Source organism: Danio rerio, chromosome 5, assembly GCF_052040795.2.
Source record: "Danio rerio strain M-AB ecotype USA chromosome 5, GRCz13ab, whole genome shotgun sequence".
Classification (NCBI taxonomy): domain Eukaryota; kingdom Metazoa; phylum Chordata; class Actinopteri; order Cypriniformes; family Danionidae; genus Danio; species Danio rerio.
In genome coordinates, this window is record NC_141025.1 from 36,731,117 (window position 1) to 36,747,379 (window position 16,263).

The window sequence follows — 16,263 nt, forward strand, 5'->3', positions numbered from 1 at the left end:
AAAAACAGGACAGAGACTCGGTCTTGTGAGAACAGGTGACAAACTAGCTGAAATGAAAATGAGAAACTAGAGTAAATGAGTTATATTCAGGTGTTTGACAGCACCTTTTGTTTCCACAAAGTTGATGCATTTTCTGACAAACTTGAAGCCGAGGTCATTCAGCTCCACTGAGGAAAAAAAAAGAAAGAAAAGATTTAATACTGCATAAAATGAACACAGTTCATCATCCTCGTGCGCATTTCTTAATAGGTTACTGCCCACGATTTATAGCATAATTAAACATGGCATTACACAAGCTTGCAAATATCACAATCTATCTATTAAGCAGCACTTTCTCCATCTATTTTTAAAATTTCTTGTGTTCTGCAGTTTTCCCCTTTATAGCGTTTATGCATTTAAAATCAGATCGTTGGGATGCTAGCAAAAATAACCCAGTAATTACAACGTTTTGAGCATTGTGTTATTATATTACCATTATGTACTGTGATATTCTAGTAGATATTGTCATAAAATGATTACAGTCATTCTGTGATGCAAATCAAAGGATTATGGTATAATGATTCCATTTTATCACTTTACATCCTCTGAATGTTTGATTTGAATAACTTTTAATACCACATCTGGTAGTCACACTGACATCACATCTTCACTACAGTTCAAAAATGAGCTTTAATGTTTTTGATAGCTCACCATAGCTATATTTATTACCTAAAAACACAGTAAACACAATGTAAACTATTATTAAAATACAAAGCAAGCATCCTGAATGATTTCTGAAGTGTGTAACTGAACACTGGAGTGAGGGCTGCTGATTTAAAAAATATACACATATATATATATATATATATATATATATATATATATTTTTTTTTTTTTTTTTTTCTTTTTTAAATCAGCAGCCCTCACTCTAGTGTTCAGTTACACACTTCAGAAATCATTCAGGGTGCTTGCTATTTTTAAACAGAGATGCTTTTAGTTCGGGATTATGAATAAACAAGTTCCAAACAACAGCATTCATGGGATAAAGAGATGTATAATATGGCTATGCAGAACAAGACTCATAAACAGCCAATATGCAAGCTAATAAGAGCCTCATATAAAAGTGAGAATACTGTAGATCTCCATACTAAAGTGTTACCAAAAAACTGTACTGGACCCAAACATTTTGATGAAATCACCTACTTACAGTATCTACCTTATCTACAGTTTGCGACATTCCAATGCTCTTTGAATATTTGGAAAAACTACTAATTTAACCACTAAAATTAGACACGCTATTTTGTTTTCAAAATATTAAGGACATTTGGGTTTTCGTACATATGGAAGGTAGATTTTTGACAAGTGTTTAAGAAAGTCTGGAGCAGACTATTTAATTAATTCAATTAAGCTGAAAAAAATTATACATATATGCTAAAATGAATGACCCTGATGAAGTCAAGTTATACTTACTCTCTGCCTGCTTTTGAATGGGAGAATGATAAATCTGGAACAGAGATAAAAAGGTTTAAAAACATGATCATACACAGAAAGCTCTTAATGTGATCATTGATAACGTTAAACCCACTGGTTCTTTCCCATCCATGGCCTCTATCCACTGCTTCCTGTTGACCTCAGAAATAGCCTGGAGCAGGACAGGGCTGCCTCTATAGAAACACACAAATCCTAATAGGTTAGTTCACCCCAGTATGTAAATTCTGCCACCATTTACTCAATCTCACATTGCTTCAATTTTTTAAAAGAATAGGTGACTCTCATTATGTATTCCTCCTTTACTTTCTTTTTGTACATTTCAATCCATTAATGCACAAAAAACACAAAGAAAATATACAGTTGAAGTCAGAATTATTAGCGCCCCTGTTTATTTTTTTCCCCAATTTTTGTTTAATGGAGGGAAGATTGTTTCAGCACATTTCTGAGCATAATAGTTTGTTCTGTAGATTATCGGGGGGAAAAAATTAGCTTTAAGGGGCTAATAATTTTGTCCCAAAAATGTTTTTTAAAAATTAATAACTGCTTTTTTTCTAGCTGAAATAAAACAAATAAGACTTTTTCCAAAAGAAAAAAATTTATCAGACAGACTGTGAACATTTCATTGCTCTGTTAAACATCATTTGGGAAATATTTAAAAAAGAAAATCAAAATCAAAAGGGGGCTAATAATTCTGACTTCAACTGTATATAGTGATCAAAAATGTTAAAGATATAGTTTTGAAAACTATATGATTTGATGATCCTCTGAAGAGAAATAATCACTTTATGAGATGAATAGATTTCATTTAGAATTTTTACATACAAAAATAAATCTGTGAACAATGCTTACAGCATTCAAAAATGGTCACAAAAGGTCTGGCATGCTTGGTTGATTCGTGAGAAGCAGGTATGGTTGAGTTTTATGTTTCCGTTTGCTGATCAATGTTTCTGTGTGATTTAAAACCAAAATGAATCTGATCATCATTTCAATTTTTAAACGATCTTCAGAGGATTTTAGATTTATTTTAAAATGCCTTGATTTGTGAATGAAGATGAATAAATGTTTACATGATAATGAGTAATTTATGTCAAAATTATAATTCTGACGTGAACAAACCATTTAGACAAACTACAATGGAATAAATAAAGTGTCTTTTTTGTTTTCATACATTTTCAGCCTTTTAAAGACTTTTAGGAATTTGAATTAACATTTATTGTATTTTCATTGTAAAACAACACAAATAAACAATAGTTTGTGATAACTCCTTATCGATGTAAGATAATTGAGAAGGATAGGAAGTAAAAGAACATTAATCAATTGACTAACCCAATGTAAGGTTAGAAAGAGAATCAGAAACAAGAATTTGACCAATAAACATAATTATTGTGCTCTGTATGTGGGGCTTCAGCAAACACCCTGACCTTTAAATGGATTAAACTTCAGACACCATTTCAATAGAACAAATTTATTTATAAACATACAGCAGTTTAGTTATTTCAAATTTTTTCATGCCTGGTGGTTGAATTTAAAAATGGCTCTAACGAGTTATCCTCTAACCCTTTACATGAAAACTAGCATTTCCCCATAAGTAAACAATGTTGTTTAACATCTTGGCATAAAGAGAACTGCTCTATCAATCAGCAGTCAAGCAATGGTATAATAGATGATGTTAATTTAGTGGGATTCCATAAACAAAAGACATACCTTCAGCATGCAATATATTTAAACAAATATATATATATATATATATATATATATATATATATATATATATATATATATATATATATATATATATATATATATATATATATATATATATATATATATATATATATGTATATGTATAATACAAAGATGATACAAACATTAATTGTATAATTTTAATACTTTTACGGGTCTTAATTTTCTCTAAATTGATCACTTTTAAATGCTTTTTAAGACCCCATGCACACACTTTCAAGAGGAAAACATGTTTTTATGAAAGATTTTTAATCATGTTAGTGCTTTAACAAAAAAAATGTAAACTGTTCAGTTTACTGCCTCTTCGTTTCCTTTGAAAACTTTCATTCAAAATGCATTCAGCAAAGAGAAGAAACCGCCCTGAGAATAAGTTGATATTACAGAAAAGAGCCGCACCTTTCACTGGTCTCAATGTCAAAGCAGAAGCGTTTATCGGTGGAGTCAGTTTTACGTCGTATGCAGGACTTCAGTGTGAGTTGAGCTGTGGTCTAAGAGAACAAAAAGGCAAATGTTAGAAGAAAGCACTGACATTCAAAGACCTAATCAATAATAATCCCCCACCTGTTTGATTCCCGCCTTCTGTTCCATTGGCACCATAATAAATAACTTGTTGTCCTTGAAATATTTACAGTAATTCTTCACCCAGGTTACGCCAAGAGCCCCTAGAGACAGAAACAAGGGCAGAAAGACAAACAGTATGTGTATCATTTAAATTATTGATTAGATATGATATGGTACACAGTTTCGTAATTGATAGCTTCTGTCAGTCGGTCAGTAGTGACTTACCCTGACTGAAATGATGTAAATTATCCACATATCAAAATTACTTGCCAAATGCTCATAAAATATTGATTTGTGTTTGAATCATTTTATTATGTGAGAAGATTGCGGAGTTCTAAGATAGAAACATGACTCCAGCACAGTTACAAGAATTCCGATGTCAACAGCAATAAATTATACAATTTAGCATCACTGTAATCTACATAAATATCGAAGTGCAGAATGCTGCATTTGACCCAAGAGAAAGCTGTGTTTTGAAGGCTTTTATAAACTATCATAACTCACATTAAGATTTGCGCTGTGTGGGAACTGACCTTTACAGTCAATTACTAGCTGCTCTTTCTTTTACACAGAAAGATTTCTCACAGGCTGAATTATAAAAGGATTATTCAGGGTTATTTTAAACTGAAGGTCAATTAACTTCATCTGTGTCAGGCTGCTGATTAGCACAGACTAAAAATATGACTCGTCTCACAGTTGATAAAAATAAATGACAAACATTTTAAATAATTCACTGGATAAAGGAAACTGAGCCTTTTGTGCAAATATAACCATTACATGTCTTATGAGATTTAAAGGTGCCATATAATGCATTGATTTAATTGTTCTCTGATATAAAAATAAAAGGTATGATGCTTAGATAAGAGTAAAGATTCTCCAGAAATAATTTCACAAATCCATTTCCAACCCCAGAAGTTTGCCCTAATATGATATGGTTGTTTTGACCATATTTGGAAGGGTTGTGAATATTGATAAGCTCTGGTCTTCTATAGCTCCTGTAGCTCTTGTCAGGGCCTGATGCTGCACTTTGAAACGTATGCAATAAACTAACAAATGTTACAGTTAAACATGCCTTATGCCTCTTTGGGGGCCTCTGAATCAATGAATAATCTGTATATCTTGCATTTTGCATTCTGACGATGAGCTGTGATGAGAGGAGATACTTGGTTGATTACCTAAGAGCTCTATAATGCCAGTCTTGTTTTTAAAATAAGAGTCAAATATATATTGTAAGTGTAATAAGCATGCTTGATGTGTGTGTAATAATGATGCCTTGTGGTATGCCAGAGTCAGTGTTTAGTTTGATTGGCTTGTTTTTCAATTTTCAGATTTTACACTCACAGGATCGACATGAGAATAAAGAAACAATGGTGTTTACGTGTTTATTGGTGTTTATTTTTTTAATATTTCCCAAATGATATTAAACTGAGCAAGGAAATTTTCACAGTATGTCTGATAATATGTTTTCTTCTGGAAAAAGTCTTATTTGTTTATTTTATAGAATAAAAGCGTTTTTTTTTATTTTTTAAACACCATTTTAAGGACAAAATTATTAGCCCCTTTAAGCTATATATTTTTTTAGTCTACAAAACAAACCATCATTATACAATAACTTGTCTAATTACCCTAACCTGCTTAGTTAACCTAATTAACCTAGTTAAGCCTTTAAATGTCACTTTAAGCTGTCAAGAAGTGTCTTGAAAAATATCTAGTAAAATATTATTTATTGTCATTACGACAAAGATAAAATAAATCAGTTATTAGAAATGAGTTATTCAAAGTATTATGATTAGAAATGTGTTGAAAAAATCTTCTCCGTTAAACAGGAAATTTTACTCAAAAATTCAATACCTTAATGGGCTTCATCCTTCGGATTCATTTACCTACCAAGATATTGGTTTTCGACTTCTTGCACATCTATGCGCACTGAGAGATGAGATAAAATGCAGAACTAAAAAGGACTCACATTTCTCCTGCACATAGAGGTAACCCTCCATAGTCGCAGGCTGGCCATGTCTAATACTGATCTTTGCTGACCCTTTCATTCTTTTCATTAGCTCTTCCATCTCCTCTCTGGTGCTCTCAAAGTGGTTACGGGTCTGCAACAAACAAACAAAAAACATGCATACAGTTCCATGTCCACAGTTTTGGATGCATTAAATTAATTAAATACGGCAATTAAAGTTGCAAAATATTTATATTTTTTAAAATGCTGTTCTTCTATTAATCAAAAAAATAATAATAATAAATGAAAAATAGCACATTAGCTAGGTTTCCTTCCAATGGTTTTTATGGGCATTTTGAAATGTTGAATAAAATAATGCTAAATAAAAATGACAAGATGCTTGTTACTTTTTCAAAATACACAAATAAAAACATATTCTTTCTACCTTTCTATATTTTATTCACACATTTAAAGCACAAATAACTCATTATATAAGAAAGAAGGCCAACAGTGGCTTCTCCCACAGCAAATTCTATTTTTCTTATTATTGATATTTGGCACCAGTTTATCAAGAAATTATGATTTAAAAAAAAAATAATGCATTTTTTGCATCCTTGGATGGAAACAAAGCTTTGTCAACAAAGTTTCCAGCGGAGGAACAACTGAATGCTTTATAATATATTAAGTGAGTAATAAAAACCTATTGCAAATATTTTAAAATAAGAATCATTAAAATAATACTTTCGCCAATCAGCATTTATTAATAATAAGTGGTGAAATACTGTTAATTTTCAAGCTCACAACCCCCACCAATCTAATAAACTGTTATAGATTTACTGAAAAACACTTTGGATAAAAGCATTTGCTAATAGACCACTCAGAAAAAATTGAACAGCACAGAGTGAGGGACAAACCAGCAGAGCAGCACAGTGAGCGGCTCACGTTCTGCTGATCTCATCATCTATCTACATGGATGGATGCTTAGAGTCATTATCGATCAGTAAAGCTCTCACATTCTGTAGACTGAGCTGAAGCTCCTGTTTGTATGGTAGGAAATCCTGTGTCATCTCAACGGTGAGATTATTCAGCGTCAGGATGCTCTGTAGAAATGCTAAAACCTGTCAATTACACATAAAGACACACATCTATTAGCATAACATGCTCTAATCACTTCGTTCTTTGCTTCAAGATGAATTCAACAGATGCAGTGCTATCTCTTGTTTTTATCCACACAGCAGTAAATGACTTTTTGATCGTACAACAAACCATCTGTTACAACAAAGGTTATAAAAATAAAAGAGTGTGCTTGAGGAAAAGGAAGTTCACACATACAGGCTCCACAACATCAAACTTCTTCTTTTCCTGAACCTGCTGGATCTGGTATACATATTCAACAGACGATTCATAAAAAGCCTGACGCTCCTTATCCAACTGTTCATCAGCCTAAAAGCACACAAAAACAATGATTATATTATTAGTAAGAGTGGACATAACATACAACTACTAGCTCATACCAATACTGCTTATTGCCTAATTATTTATACTTTAGTCTTTGAAAAAGATCCCAGTTTGATCATGTTTCGTATTTGCAAACTTTTTACCATTGCATCAGTAAATCATTATCATTGAGCAAGAACTAGACCCATTTAAAATTCAACAAACCAACATACAATACTTGATTATTAGTAGAAGCAGTAGTAGTGGAGTTGTCTGAAAAACTATATTTTGAACAGTTTTGTTTTGGCAAGATGCATAATTATTTTTACCCAGAGAGAAACGTTGGATTATGCACCATATTAACAACCTACTGTCCTTTATCTAATATTATAGCTGATATTGTGATGGTTTGAAGTGATCAAATATAGAATACTAATAGTTTTGCATTATTTAATTTCACAAAACTATATATAGGCGGTTCATTCCACTCTGGCAACCCCTCACAAATAGCCAAAGGAAGCCGAAGAAAAAATGAATGAATAAATGAATGAATGAATAAATGAATGAATGAATGAATGAATGAATGAATGAATGAATGAATGAATGAATGAATGAATGAATGAAAACTATATGTACCTCCTGTAGCTGTGTCTCTTTTTTCTTTGAGGACAAGTTCACGTGCTTGTCCAGCTGAGAGTAATACTTTTCACTTTCCTTCTCAAACTTCTTTCGTCTCTCCTGAAACACAGACATGCCAACAAACAATCTAAAACTGAGAAAACAGACCAAAAAAACTGGAGTGGAAGTGCTCCAGATTGTAAAAGCCATTCTGCATGAAAACAAAAACAGAAATTGTCCTTGTAAAACCTTTTGCAGACTTCTAACCATTTCCTTACAACCAATAATATTACAGTAGCCACACTGAAATACTGCTAAAATGAAAAAGATACTTCAATATTGCTAACTGAAGCATGTTGGTGTGAACAGAGCCTAATCTGGTGAAAAGTCCTAGGAATTTTGAAACTTTCCATGTGCTGTTTTTTTTCCAACAAATGATCTCGCTTTCCTTCTGGAGCTATGAAAGCTCTGCAACTCTTTCTAAAACTAATAGTTTTTCCATAGATGCTGACACATTACTCCAGTCAAGTTGTATGTGTGTTACTTTCATAAGAATGCTCATACAAACACACAATTACCAACTTCTATTTATGTATGCATAAATTTGTTTTGTGGTATATTTTCTCTGAATATGAAAGGAAGCAGTAGCGCAAATGAGTTTGCTGCCAGTTATTTATAAGCATATGGTGTGGTCTTCTCAATGTTTGAAAATGTGTATACTAGTAATACTCACTTTTGTCACTCCAATCTGCTCTTTCCTGAACTTTTCCAAAGGTTTGATAAGCAGGTCAGAAGCATTCTGAACCTGCAAGAGAAAAAAGGCACTGTGAGAAGGTGAGAACAACTTATTTTTCTCATTTTTGTCTCGTCTCTACAGTATCTATAAAAAAGTCTTGTCTTTGCTAATGTTCAATATATGGGGGTCAGAGGTAAAGAAATCGCACAGTGGAGCAGATTAATATCTACTAGCCACCAAGTAACACATTTTCGTCATAGCAAGTAACACATTTTTGTCATACTTGCTAATAGCAGATGAATTATGAATATTAAATTCAATTCATGTTTACTTCTATAGTGCTTTTACAATAAATATTGTGTCAAATTAGCTTCACACAGAAGTTCTATTAAATTGAAACTGTGTCAGTCTAGTTTTCAGAGTTGAATTTCAATTTAGTTCAGTTGAGTGTGGCTTAAATTTCATTGCTAAAAGTCCAAACACTGAAGAGCAAATCCATCTATGCGCAGCTCCACAAATCCCAAACCAAGCAAGCCAGTGGTGACAGTGGCGAGGAACAAAACCAATATGTAAATGTATTCATATATTTAATACTATACTTTTGTTATATGACCAAATGTTGGAATAGAATGAATTTTTATTACTATTTTCTTGTTTTTTTCCTATGACACAGTGTAAGCCAATGTGTCATTTACATATTATCTTATGTGAAATGTATTGTCTTGTCTACTCTAAATATTTTGACATTTTATCATATGTTCAACTTTCTGTTTAAATGTAAAAATATTTCATTCTACAATCCTATTCTAATGTTTAAAGTAGGTGTAGGTTTTTATTTTTATTTATGTGGAAAGCATGAGACCCTTTTTAGGATTTTATTTAATTTGGAAATTCTTAAAATTAAAATAAAAAAAATTCTGATACATCATTTACATCACATACATCTTTAATTTGATACATCTTTGATAAATAAAAAAATTGTAACAATGTAATATGTTAGGCAGTACAACTGGTTAATAATACACAGTAATTCTAATAATGTATTAGTAATACATAATTTCATAACATCGATATGCTTAACATCGATATGATCAATTAACTCTGACTAAAATTTTGCAGGAAGTAATTGTTTGGTAACTTCACTCATAACGTGTATAAAAATATTGTTAAGTGTCTGTAGCTGCAAGTATTTATTTCAGTCCTGTCTTGCACTTAACTTGGGTTATGAATGTGCATGAGTACTGTTGTCAAAATAAATTGCTTAAGTGTGTGTTCTACACGTTTGAGAAATGAGGATGTAGGTTTTTATCTAAATCTGGAGTTTCCTGCTATACAAGATTTGAACAGATACAATCCGTAATCAATAACTCATTTTTAAACTACAGACATCTCAATGAAAAAAAATTACTGGAAAATGTAGACAATGCACACAATCCTGCAGGTTGTTAATGGTTAACATATCTAAAGATCTCAGGTGTCACTTGCATACAATTTTAGATGATGATTGACAATATTTTATATGGTTATGGTAGGAAATGCAGGCCACCAACCAGCATCATTCGGGCCTCTTCCACGTCCTGCAGCAAACCAGCAAACTCACGAAATGACTCAGCTGTGGAGGTAAAGCATGTGGTCACATAAACAAACACACACAATTCAAATGCATGCACAAATATGCAGAACTGCACTGTGGCACACTTCATTACACAACTCTGCAGAACAAAAGTGAAATAACAATGGGACAAAACTGTGACAGTATGAAAAAAATGAATGACCACTGCATTATTCTTAGTTTATCTGAACTTACTGAATTTATTAGATATAGTTTTAAGTAAAACATTTTTAGTTGTTTCATTACATAAACGTTTAATAACGTTTAAAATAAAATTAGATTTATGAAAAAAAAATTATAAAAAATAATTTATTCAGAAAGTGACTGAATTATGCTGAAATCAGGGTTATTTCACCAAATAGTGATTTCTTAAAGGGACAGTTCACTCAAAATGTCAAATTCTCTCATTATTTAATCATCCTTCACTTGTTACAAACCAATTTGAGTTTCTTTCTTCTGTTTGATGATATGTGACCAAATTCCCAGAAACCAGCATTCTTCAAAAAATCTTCTTTTGAAGGTTTAAAACCACATGAGGGTTTTATGTTAATTGAGCAAATGATGATTTTTATGATAGTCTTCTGAAATTTAAACACTGGTACTGTTTGGTTCAAAAATAAACACCAACACAAATATTTGAAAGCATACAATTTTTCTGAGAAAAAATAAAAATCTTCAAATTACTTTTATTTTCCCTTTTTTTAAATCCAGAAGAACTGTCTTCAGTACTATAAATCATGAATCCAGATAGAAATCCAAAGAATTTTCATGTGGTCTCCCCATTTTTTCCATAGCTGTAAATAGAGCGTGACACCAAAGAGGTTAAAACCTGTTGACTCACCGATGTTCATCTCATCATCAGTCAGAGTGTCACCGATGAAATCAAACTGGAAAGACTGAAGAGTCTGAGAGAACTTCTGCACAGCTAGCGAGTACTCTGGAAACAGCATCAAAACCAGAGGGAAAACCATCAAAAATCCACATTAATCTTGTGAGGTTTTGTTTTTTGGCCAGAATAAATTGCAACTTATGAAGAGCATCAATGGAAAAACATTGTTCGGTTCACATATGGGCCCCACATGCTAGCAGCTTTAACGGCCAGTCCACTCTGTCTGTCCACATCCCAAGCCAACTATTAGTTCTATTTAAGTAAGGCATGTTGGCAACAAATGCATTTAAACCTTTTTGCTTTGAAGCTCAAATCAGGCTAATGTGCATGCTCTATGTTAAAGAGTATACAATCAAGTAAAATGTCCATCGTTAAGTCATTTTAAGTGAATGGCAGGGCATCTACATCTTCCTCCATCTTTACTGTTCTGGCCTCTAACCAGGTCCAATGAAACACTCTCTATATCAGCTCTCACTGTTTCACTGAAGACAGAAATACAAACCACGGCCAGGAAATTCAAACGCAAACAACCTTTCACCACACTACTTGGTTGTGGGCCACTTAGCATACAAAGCCATTAATTACTGAATCTCTGAGAAATAAGAAAAGCAGCCTTATTGGTAAGTGAAATCAGATGTTGGGGGACTTGGTGCGGATGGACTTATGTCTCGAATTCTCTACACAGGTTCAATGCCAGAACACACACACACACACACACACACACACACACACACACAGACACACACACACACACACACACACACACACACACACACACACACACACACACACACACACACACACACACACACACACACACACACACACACGGCAGTAAAGGCTACTGTCAGTAAGATGCATTCTTGCAAAGTGTTTCACAGACTTGTCAGAGCTGGGTTGTTCTTCCAAGTCAACTTGGGGTTTAAAAGTGTTTTGATCATTGGCCTTTTTTTAAAAAAAAAAAAAAGAAAAGCAGAAATTTCTAAAGTTAATTCTCTAGATCATGGGTGCCTTCAAACAGACTATTGGAAGCTCAAAAAAATATCATAATATATAATTAGCAGATTTTATTTTTTATGATTAAATAGATTGGATATAGGGGTGAGGTTGGAGAGGGGTTGTAAATACTTGACAAATGCATTCACAACCATGAAATTGTGGAATTTGTAATAACATCCTTTTTTCCCAATAAACTTTTGACCCTCCAAAATAGAATAATAAAAAAAAATTAAAAATGGTTTGTGCATTTACCACCTTTAACATGACAATGCTTCTTTTCAGTAGGTTCAAGTGAAATCAAATATCAGTTGAAATTGAAAATAAAAAATTATTTAAATTTTACTTGTACAATATTCAGGAACTGAATGCTCATGTCTTCGTGCTGAGGGACTGAGACACACTGACCAGTGTTTGAGTATGGTACACTACAGAACATGACCAACCAAAAGTGAGGCGTTAAAGAGAAGGGTAAATGTAATGCAAAAAACATGGCTTAATTATGACAGTAGGAGCTTAATGCCAAATCCTGGACATTTTAGGAGATTTACAAATACAAATTTAGAAATGCAAAAAAGAAGACATATCCAGGAACCCTATATACTGTATTTAACACACACACACACACACACACACACACACACACACACACACACACACACACACACACACACACACACACACACACACACACACACACACACACACACACACACATATGTATATATATATATATATATATATATACATACATAAATTAGAATTTTGAAAAAACTATTGATCACACTTTATTTTGATGGTCCGTTAGTAGAATTTAAGTTACAATGCATCTACATGCCAACAAATTTTCATTAGATTATAAGCAGACTGTTGGGTTGGTGTTAGGGTTAATGTAAGTTGACATGTTCTTGCAAAGTTTCTTATAGTCAGTTAAATGTCTGTTGAAGGAGCAGTATTAGCAGTAGGCATGAGTTGGTATAAGATTCTGGCAGTGTGATATAAACATCACAGTTTCACGGTTAAGAGATTACTGCTCTGAAATATGTTTTTTTTTTATTAAAAAACTTTCCCTTTTGCACAAAATATATTTTAATTTGGGAAACATTTAAAATATTTTGTAACAGTTAACATTCATTCATTCATTTTCTTTTCGGCTTAGTCCCTTTATTAATCCGGGGTCGCCACAGCGGAATGAACCGCCAACTTATCCAGCATGTTTTTACGCAGCGGATGATTTCCAGCCGCAACCCCTCTCTGGGAAAGAACAGTAAACATGTCAGGCTAAATAATTCTGCTGTCTTAATTTCATTTGTTTTTTTGTTTTTTTTTTACAATTTAAAACGGCATCTTCGGAGATCTTTTCTGCTGGAGATCCTGTTGTCCTAAAAAATGTAAATAAAAAAAATCTTATATATAAGTATAATACCTTAGGAACGGTATAGCAGAAAATTTGGACAGTTTTAAAACTTTGACTTTTGCAAACCGAGGCATAGTTATTGTCCCATGCCTAATCAGCATATTTTAAGCAGACAGTCTACTAATCCTCAAATGGACCATCAAAATAAAGTGTTACCAAACTATTTGAGAATACAGAATTCCTATTGGCCCAGATTGGCCTAGTATTACTGTGGGAGGAGCTAGACCTTCACAGTAAACAGTTGATTGATTAGCAGTCTGTTTGGTATGTGTGGACAGCATTAGCTTGAAAATGATGCACATTTGCTTTTCTCTTCTTCTAAGAGTTGCTGTGTGATTGAATTTGTGAGTTATTGGTTTATTTTCATGCTTTACTTCAGGTGAAATAGTGTTTGCTAAGGAATATTTTGAATTGATATAGATGTGTATTATTGGCCATGTTCACAATTGTAGTTGTTGAAATTATGTGATGTATTGTGTTAATTGTAATTTGTGCTTTATTTGTTTGATGATTGTAGATACCATGCAACTCAATGGTTAAATTAAACTGCTGCTGATCACAAATTAATAAACTGATTCATTGTGTTTTATTGGTCCCACTAAATAGGGGCATAATTCCTGAGTCAGTCCTACAATATTTTACAAATTTGTTATTTTCATACTTTTTTCATTATTTAACTTATTCTTATTACTAATTTATTGCCAATCAGAATTTCCGCCATAATTTTCTCAACTTCTCCAGTGTCAGGTGATCCATTAAAATCTAGTCTAATATTCTGATTTGCATTTTATGTGTCTACCGTAATATTCGTTATTAATTTAAAGCATTCTTGCATTTTTGTTTACAATTTACTCATAAAAATGTTAGCGTAATGTTGTAATATTTTCATGTGCATTGTGTGAAATGAGCAGTGCTAACAGAGGAAAGGGCTTAAACTATTATATCCCCTCTGATGAAAAGGACACAAAGAGTGTGTTTGTCTAAAGCATGAGGAGCTGGCATGATGGACCACGCTCTCCAAACCAGATCACAAAACCCGCCCTGTTCGGCACTCTGACAAGCACACACACTGACCGAAAATAAAATAACTATTTTAGCTTTTTTACATTATACACACCGAAAAAAAGAATACAATCCATTTGCACTGCAGGTTATAAACTAGTTTGCCACAGCTGACGCTAAGAATAACATCCTGGTATAATACAACAACCCTGGAGAACTGGTTGGTTCAGTCGAAATAGATGACAGAATGAGATTGCAAAACTAAACAGATGATGTTTGAACGGGCTGTGCAAAAACGTGTGGAAATGACTGCTAATGGACGCCTTTGTAACATAACAGGCCTCAACACTAGGCTCACATTATTTGTTGGGCAGCATGTTTGTTTAAGATTAATATTGCATATAAGCGTCCTCAATCCTTCTAAAAGTCTGTCATGATTGTGTTCTCTGTTTAGTCATAACAGGAGTAATAGATCACTGAGGAGGTTCCTCATTGTCGGAGAAAAGGAAACGCTCAACTTCCTTTCTTAGGTTTCATATCCACAACACTATCCGTGATAAAATCCAAAAAGTGCTAAACTACATAAATGCAGGAAGTAAGCAAAATGAAAACACTGAGTCAGGTCATATGACTTTAGAAGCTGCAGAACTTTAATAGTAGGACCCCTGGAGAAAATATACTGTGGGCTCCAGTGACTCCTTTATGTACTGAATCACTGAAGACTTCCTCCAAGACACTAGAAGCTTCCAAAAGCAGACTGCAGTCATCAAATTACAGCCAGTGGTGATCCACACAGTTCCGTGAGGAAATCTGCCTTAATGGCTCAGCAGTCTGCTTTTGGAGTGTTGCACTCTGAGGTACAGAACAAGGCTTATGGTTAGTCAAATTAGAATCTTGCATGCTCCCTCCGGCAAAATAAAAACACTATCAGCATTCCTGTATTTTTATTTTTTTTACAAAACGAGTGCGTTTATGACTTCCCTAGAAATTAGAAAAGGAAGCTCTACTCAAGGAGATAAATTAAAGCTGAGTCATCAAGAACATTTATGACAGAAAACCAACTGTAAAGTATTTCAACAACATTTAGCCAGAGATATGCAAATGGAAACTGATCTCTAATTGGTCAAATCATGTCCCCAAATCATCTGACAACGACAACGGGATAAAAGGATAAGGTCTTAAAATGATGATTTTATATTAGAAAAGGGTATTTTAGATTTTAATGGCACAATTGGGTTTTTTTGTTTTAAAATTTTCTTGTTTAAGTTTCGTATTTATTTATTGCAAGAGTTGCAGCACCCCATGATTTATTTCATGATTTCAGTGTATATTAATTACTATTTATGATATAAAAAATTTTTTTTCCATTATATTAATAAAATTTTGGGGGGTTTTATGATTGCATTTGTTTCATTTAAAATCATATTTCTTTCTTAAATTCTTCATATATTTCCATTCATATAAGCTGTGCACTTAAAACATTGACAGCTATAATATTTTGTCAATGTTTGAGGTGGCTCAACACTTTGTCCTAAAACCATGTGTTTTGAATGATCTTAAGACAATGTTGAAGAACTTTTCTGATCCACTTCAAATGTTAACTACTGTACATATTGTGTGTATACATGTGCATCGTTTTGTGACGCATAAAGAAAGATATTTGTAATGACATTGGTTTTGCGAAACGATTAATTGTCAAACGGATATAAATCATATTACACATTAGCATTTTAAGAAAGTAAGAATGCTCAAAGTTCCCTGGGGTTGCTGCAGTGTGATAAATAATACAGTCTGTACAGTATAAAAACCATTACGCCTATGGAATGTCCCAACAAAT

General features: G+C 33.0%; 1 protein-coding gene across 4 annotated transcripts in view; it reads right to left on the minus strand.

The window, feature by feature from the left end:
* The window catches only part of ophn1 (oligophrenin 1), a 61,696-nt gene that overhangs the window by 42,553 nt on the left and 2,880 nt on the right, over window positions 1-16,263 (minus strand). For all 4 annotated transcript variants that reach the window (XR_015491411.1, XM_087253705.1, XM_087253706.1 and 1 more), the window contains 12 exons: window positions 10,964-11,059; window positions 10,061-10,122; window positions 8,508-8,579; window positions 7,793-7,894; window positions 7,052-7,162; window positions 6,733-6,837; window positions 5,741-5,873; window positions 3,775-3,875; window positions 3,610-3,701; window positions 1,565-1,643; window positions 1,450-1,483; window positions 105-167 (listed from right to left, as the gene is read on the minus strand). Coding sequence is in view for 3 of the 4 variants with exons in the window: in XM_087253705.1 (XP_087109831.1) it covers window positions 105-167; window positions 1,450-1,483; window positions 1,565-1,643; window positions 3,610-3,701; window positions 3,775-3,875; window positions 5,741-5,873; window positions 6,733-6,837; window positions 7,052-7,162; window positions 7,793-7,894; window positions 8,508-8,579; window positions 10,061-10,122; window positions 10,964-11,059 (1,050 nt within the window). In the remaining variant the exon portion in view is untranslated. The remainder of the gene's footprint in view (window positions 1-104; window positions 168-1,449; window positions 1,484-1,564; window positions 1,644-3,609; window positions 3,702-3,774; window positions 3,876-5,740; window positions 5,874-6,732; window positions 6,838-7,051; window positions 7,163-7,792; window positions 7,895-8,507; window positions 8,580-10,060; window positions 10,123-10,963; window positions 11,060-16,263) is intronic.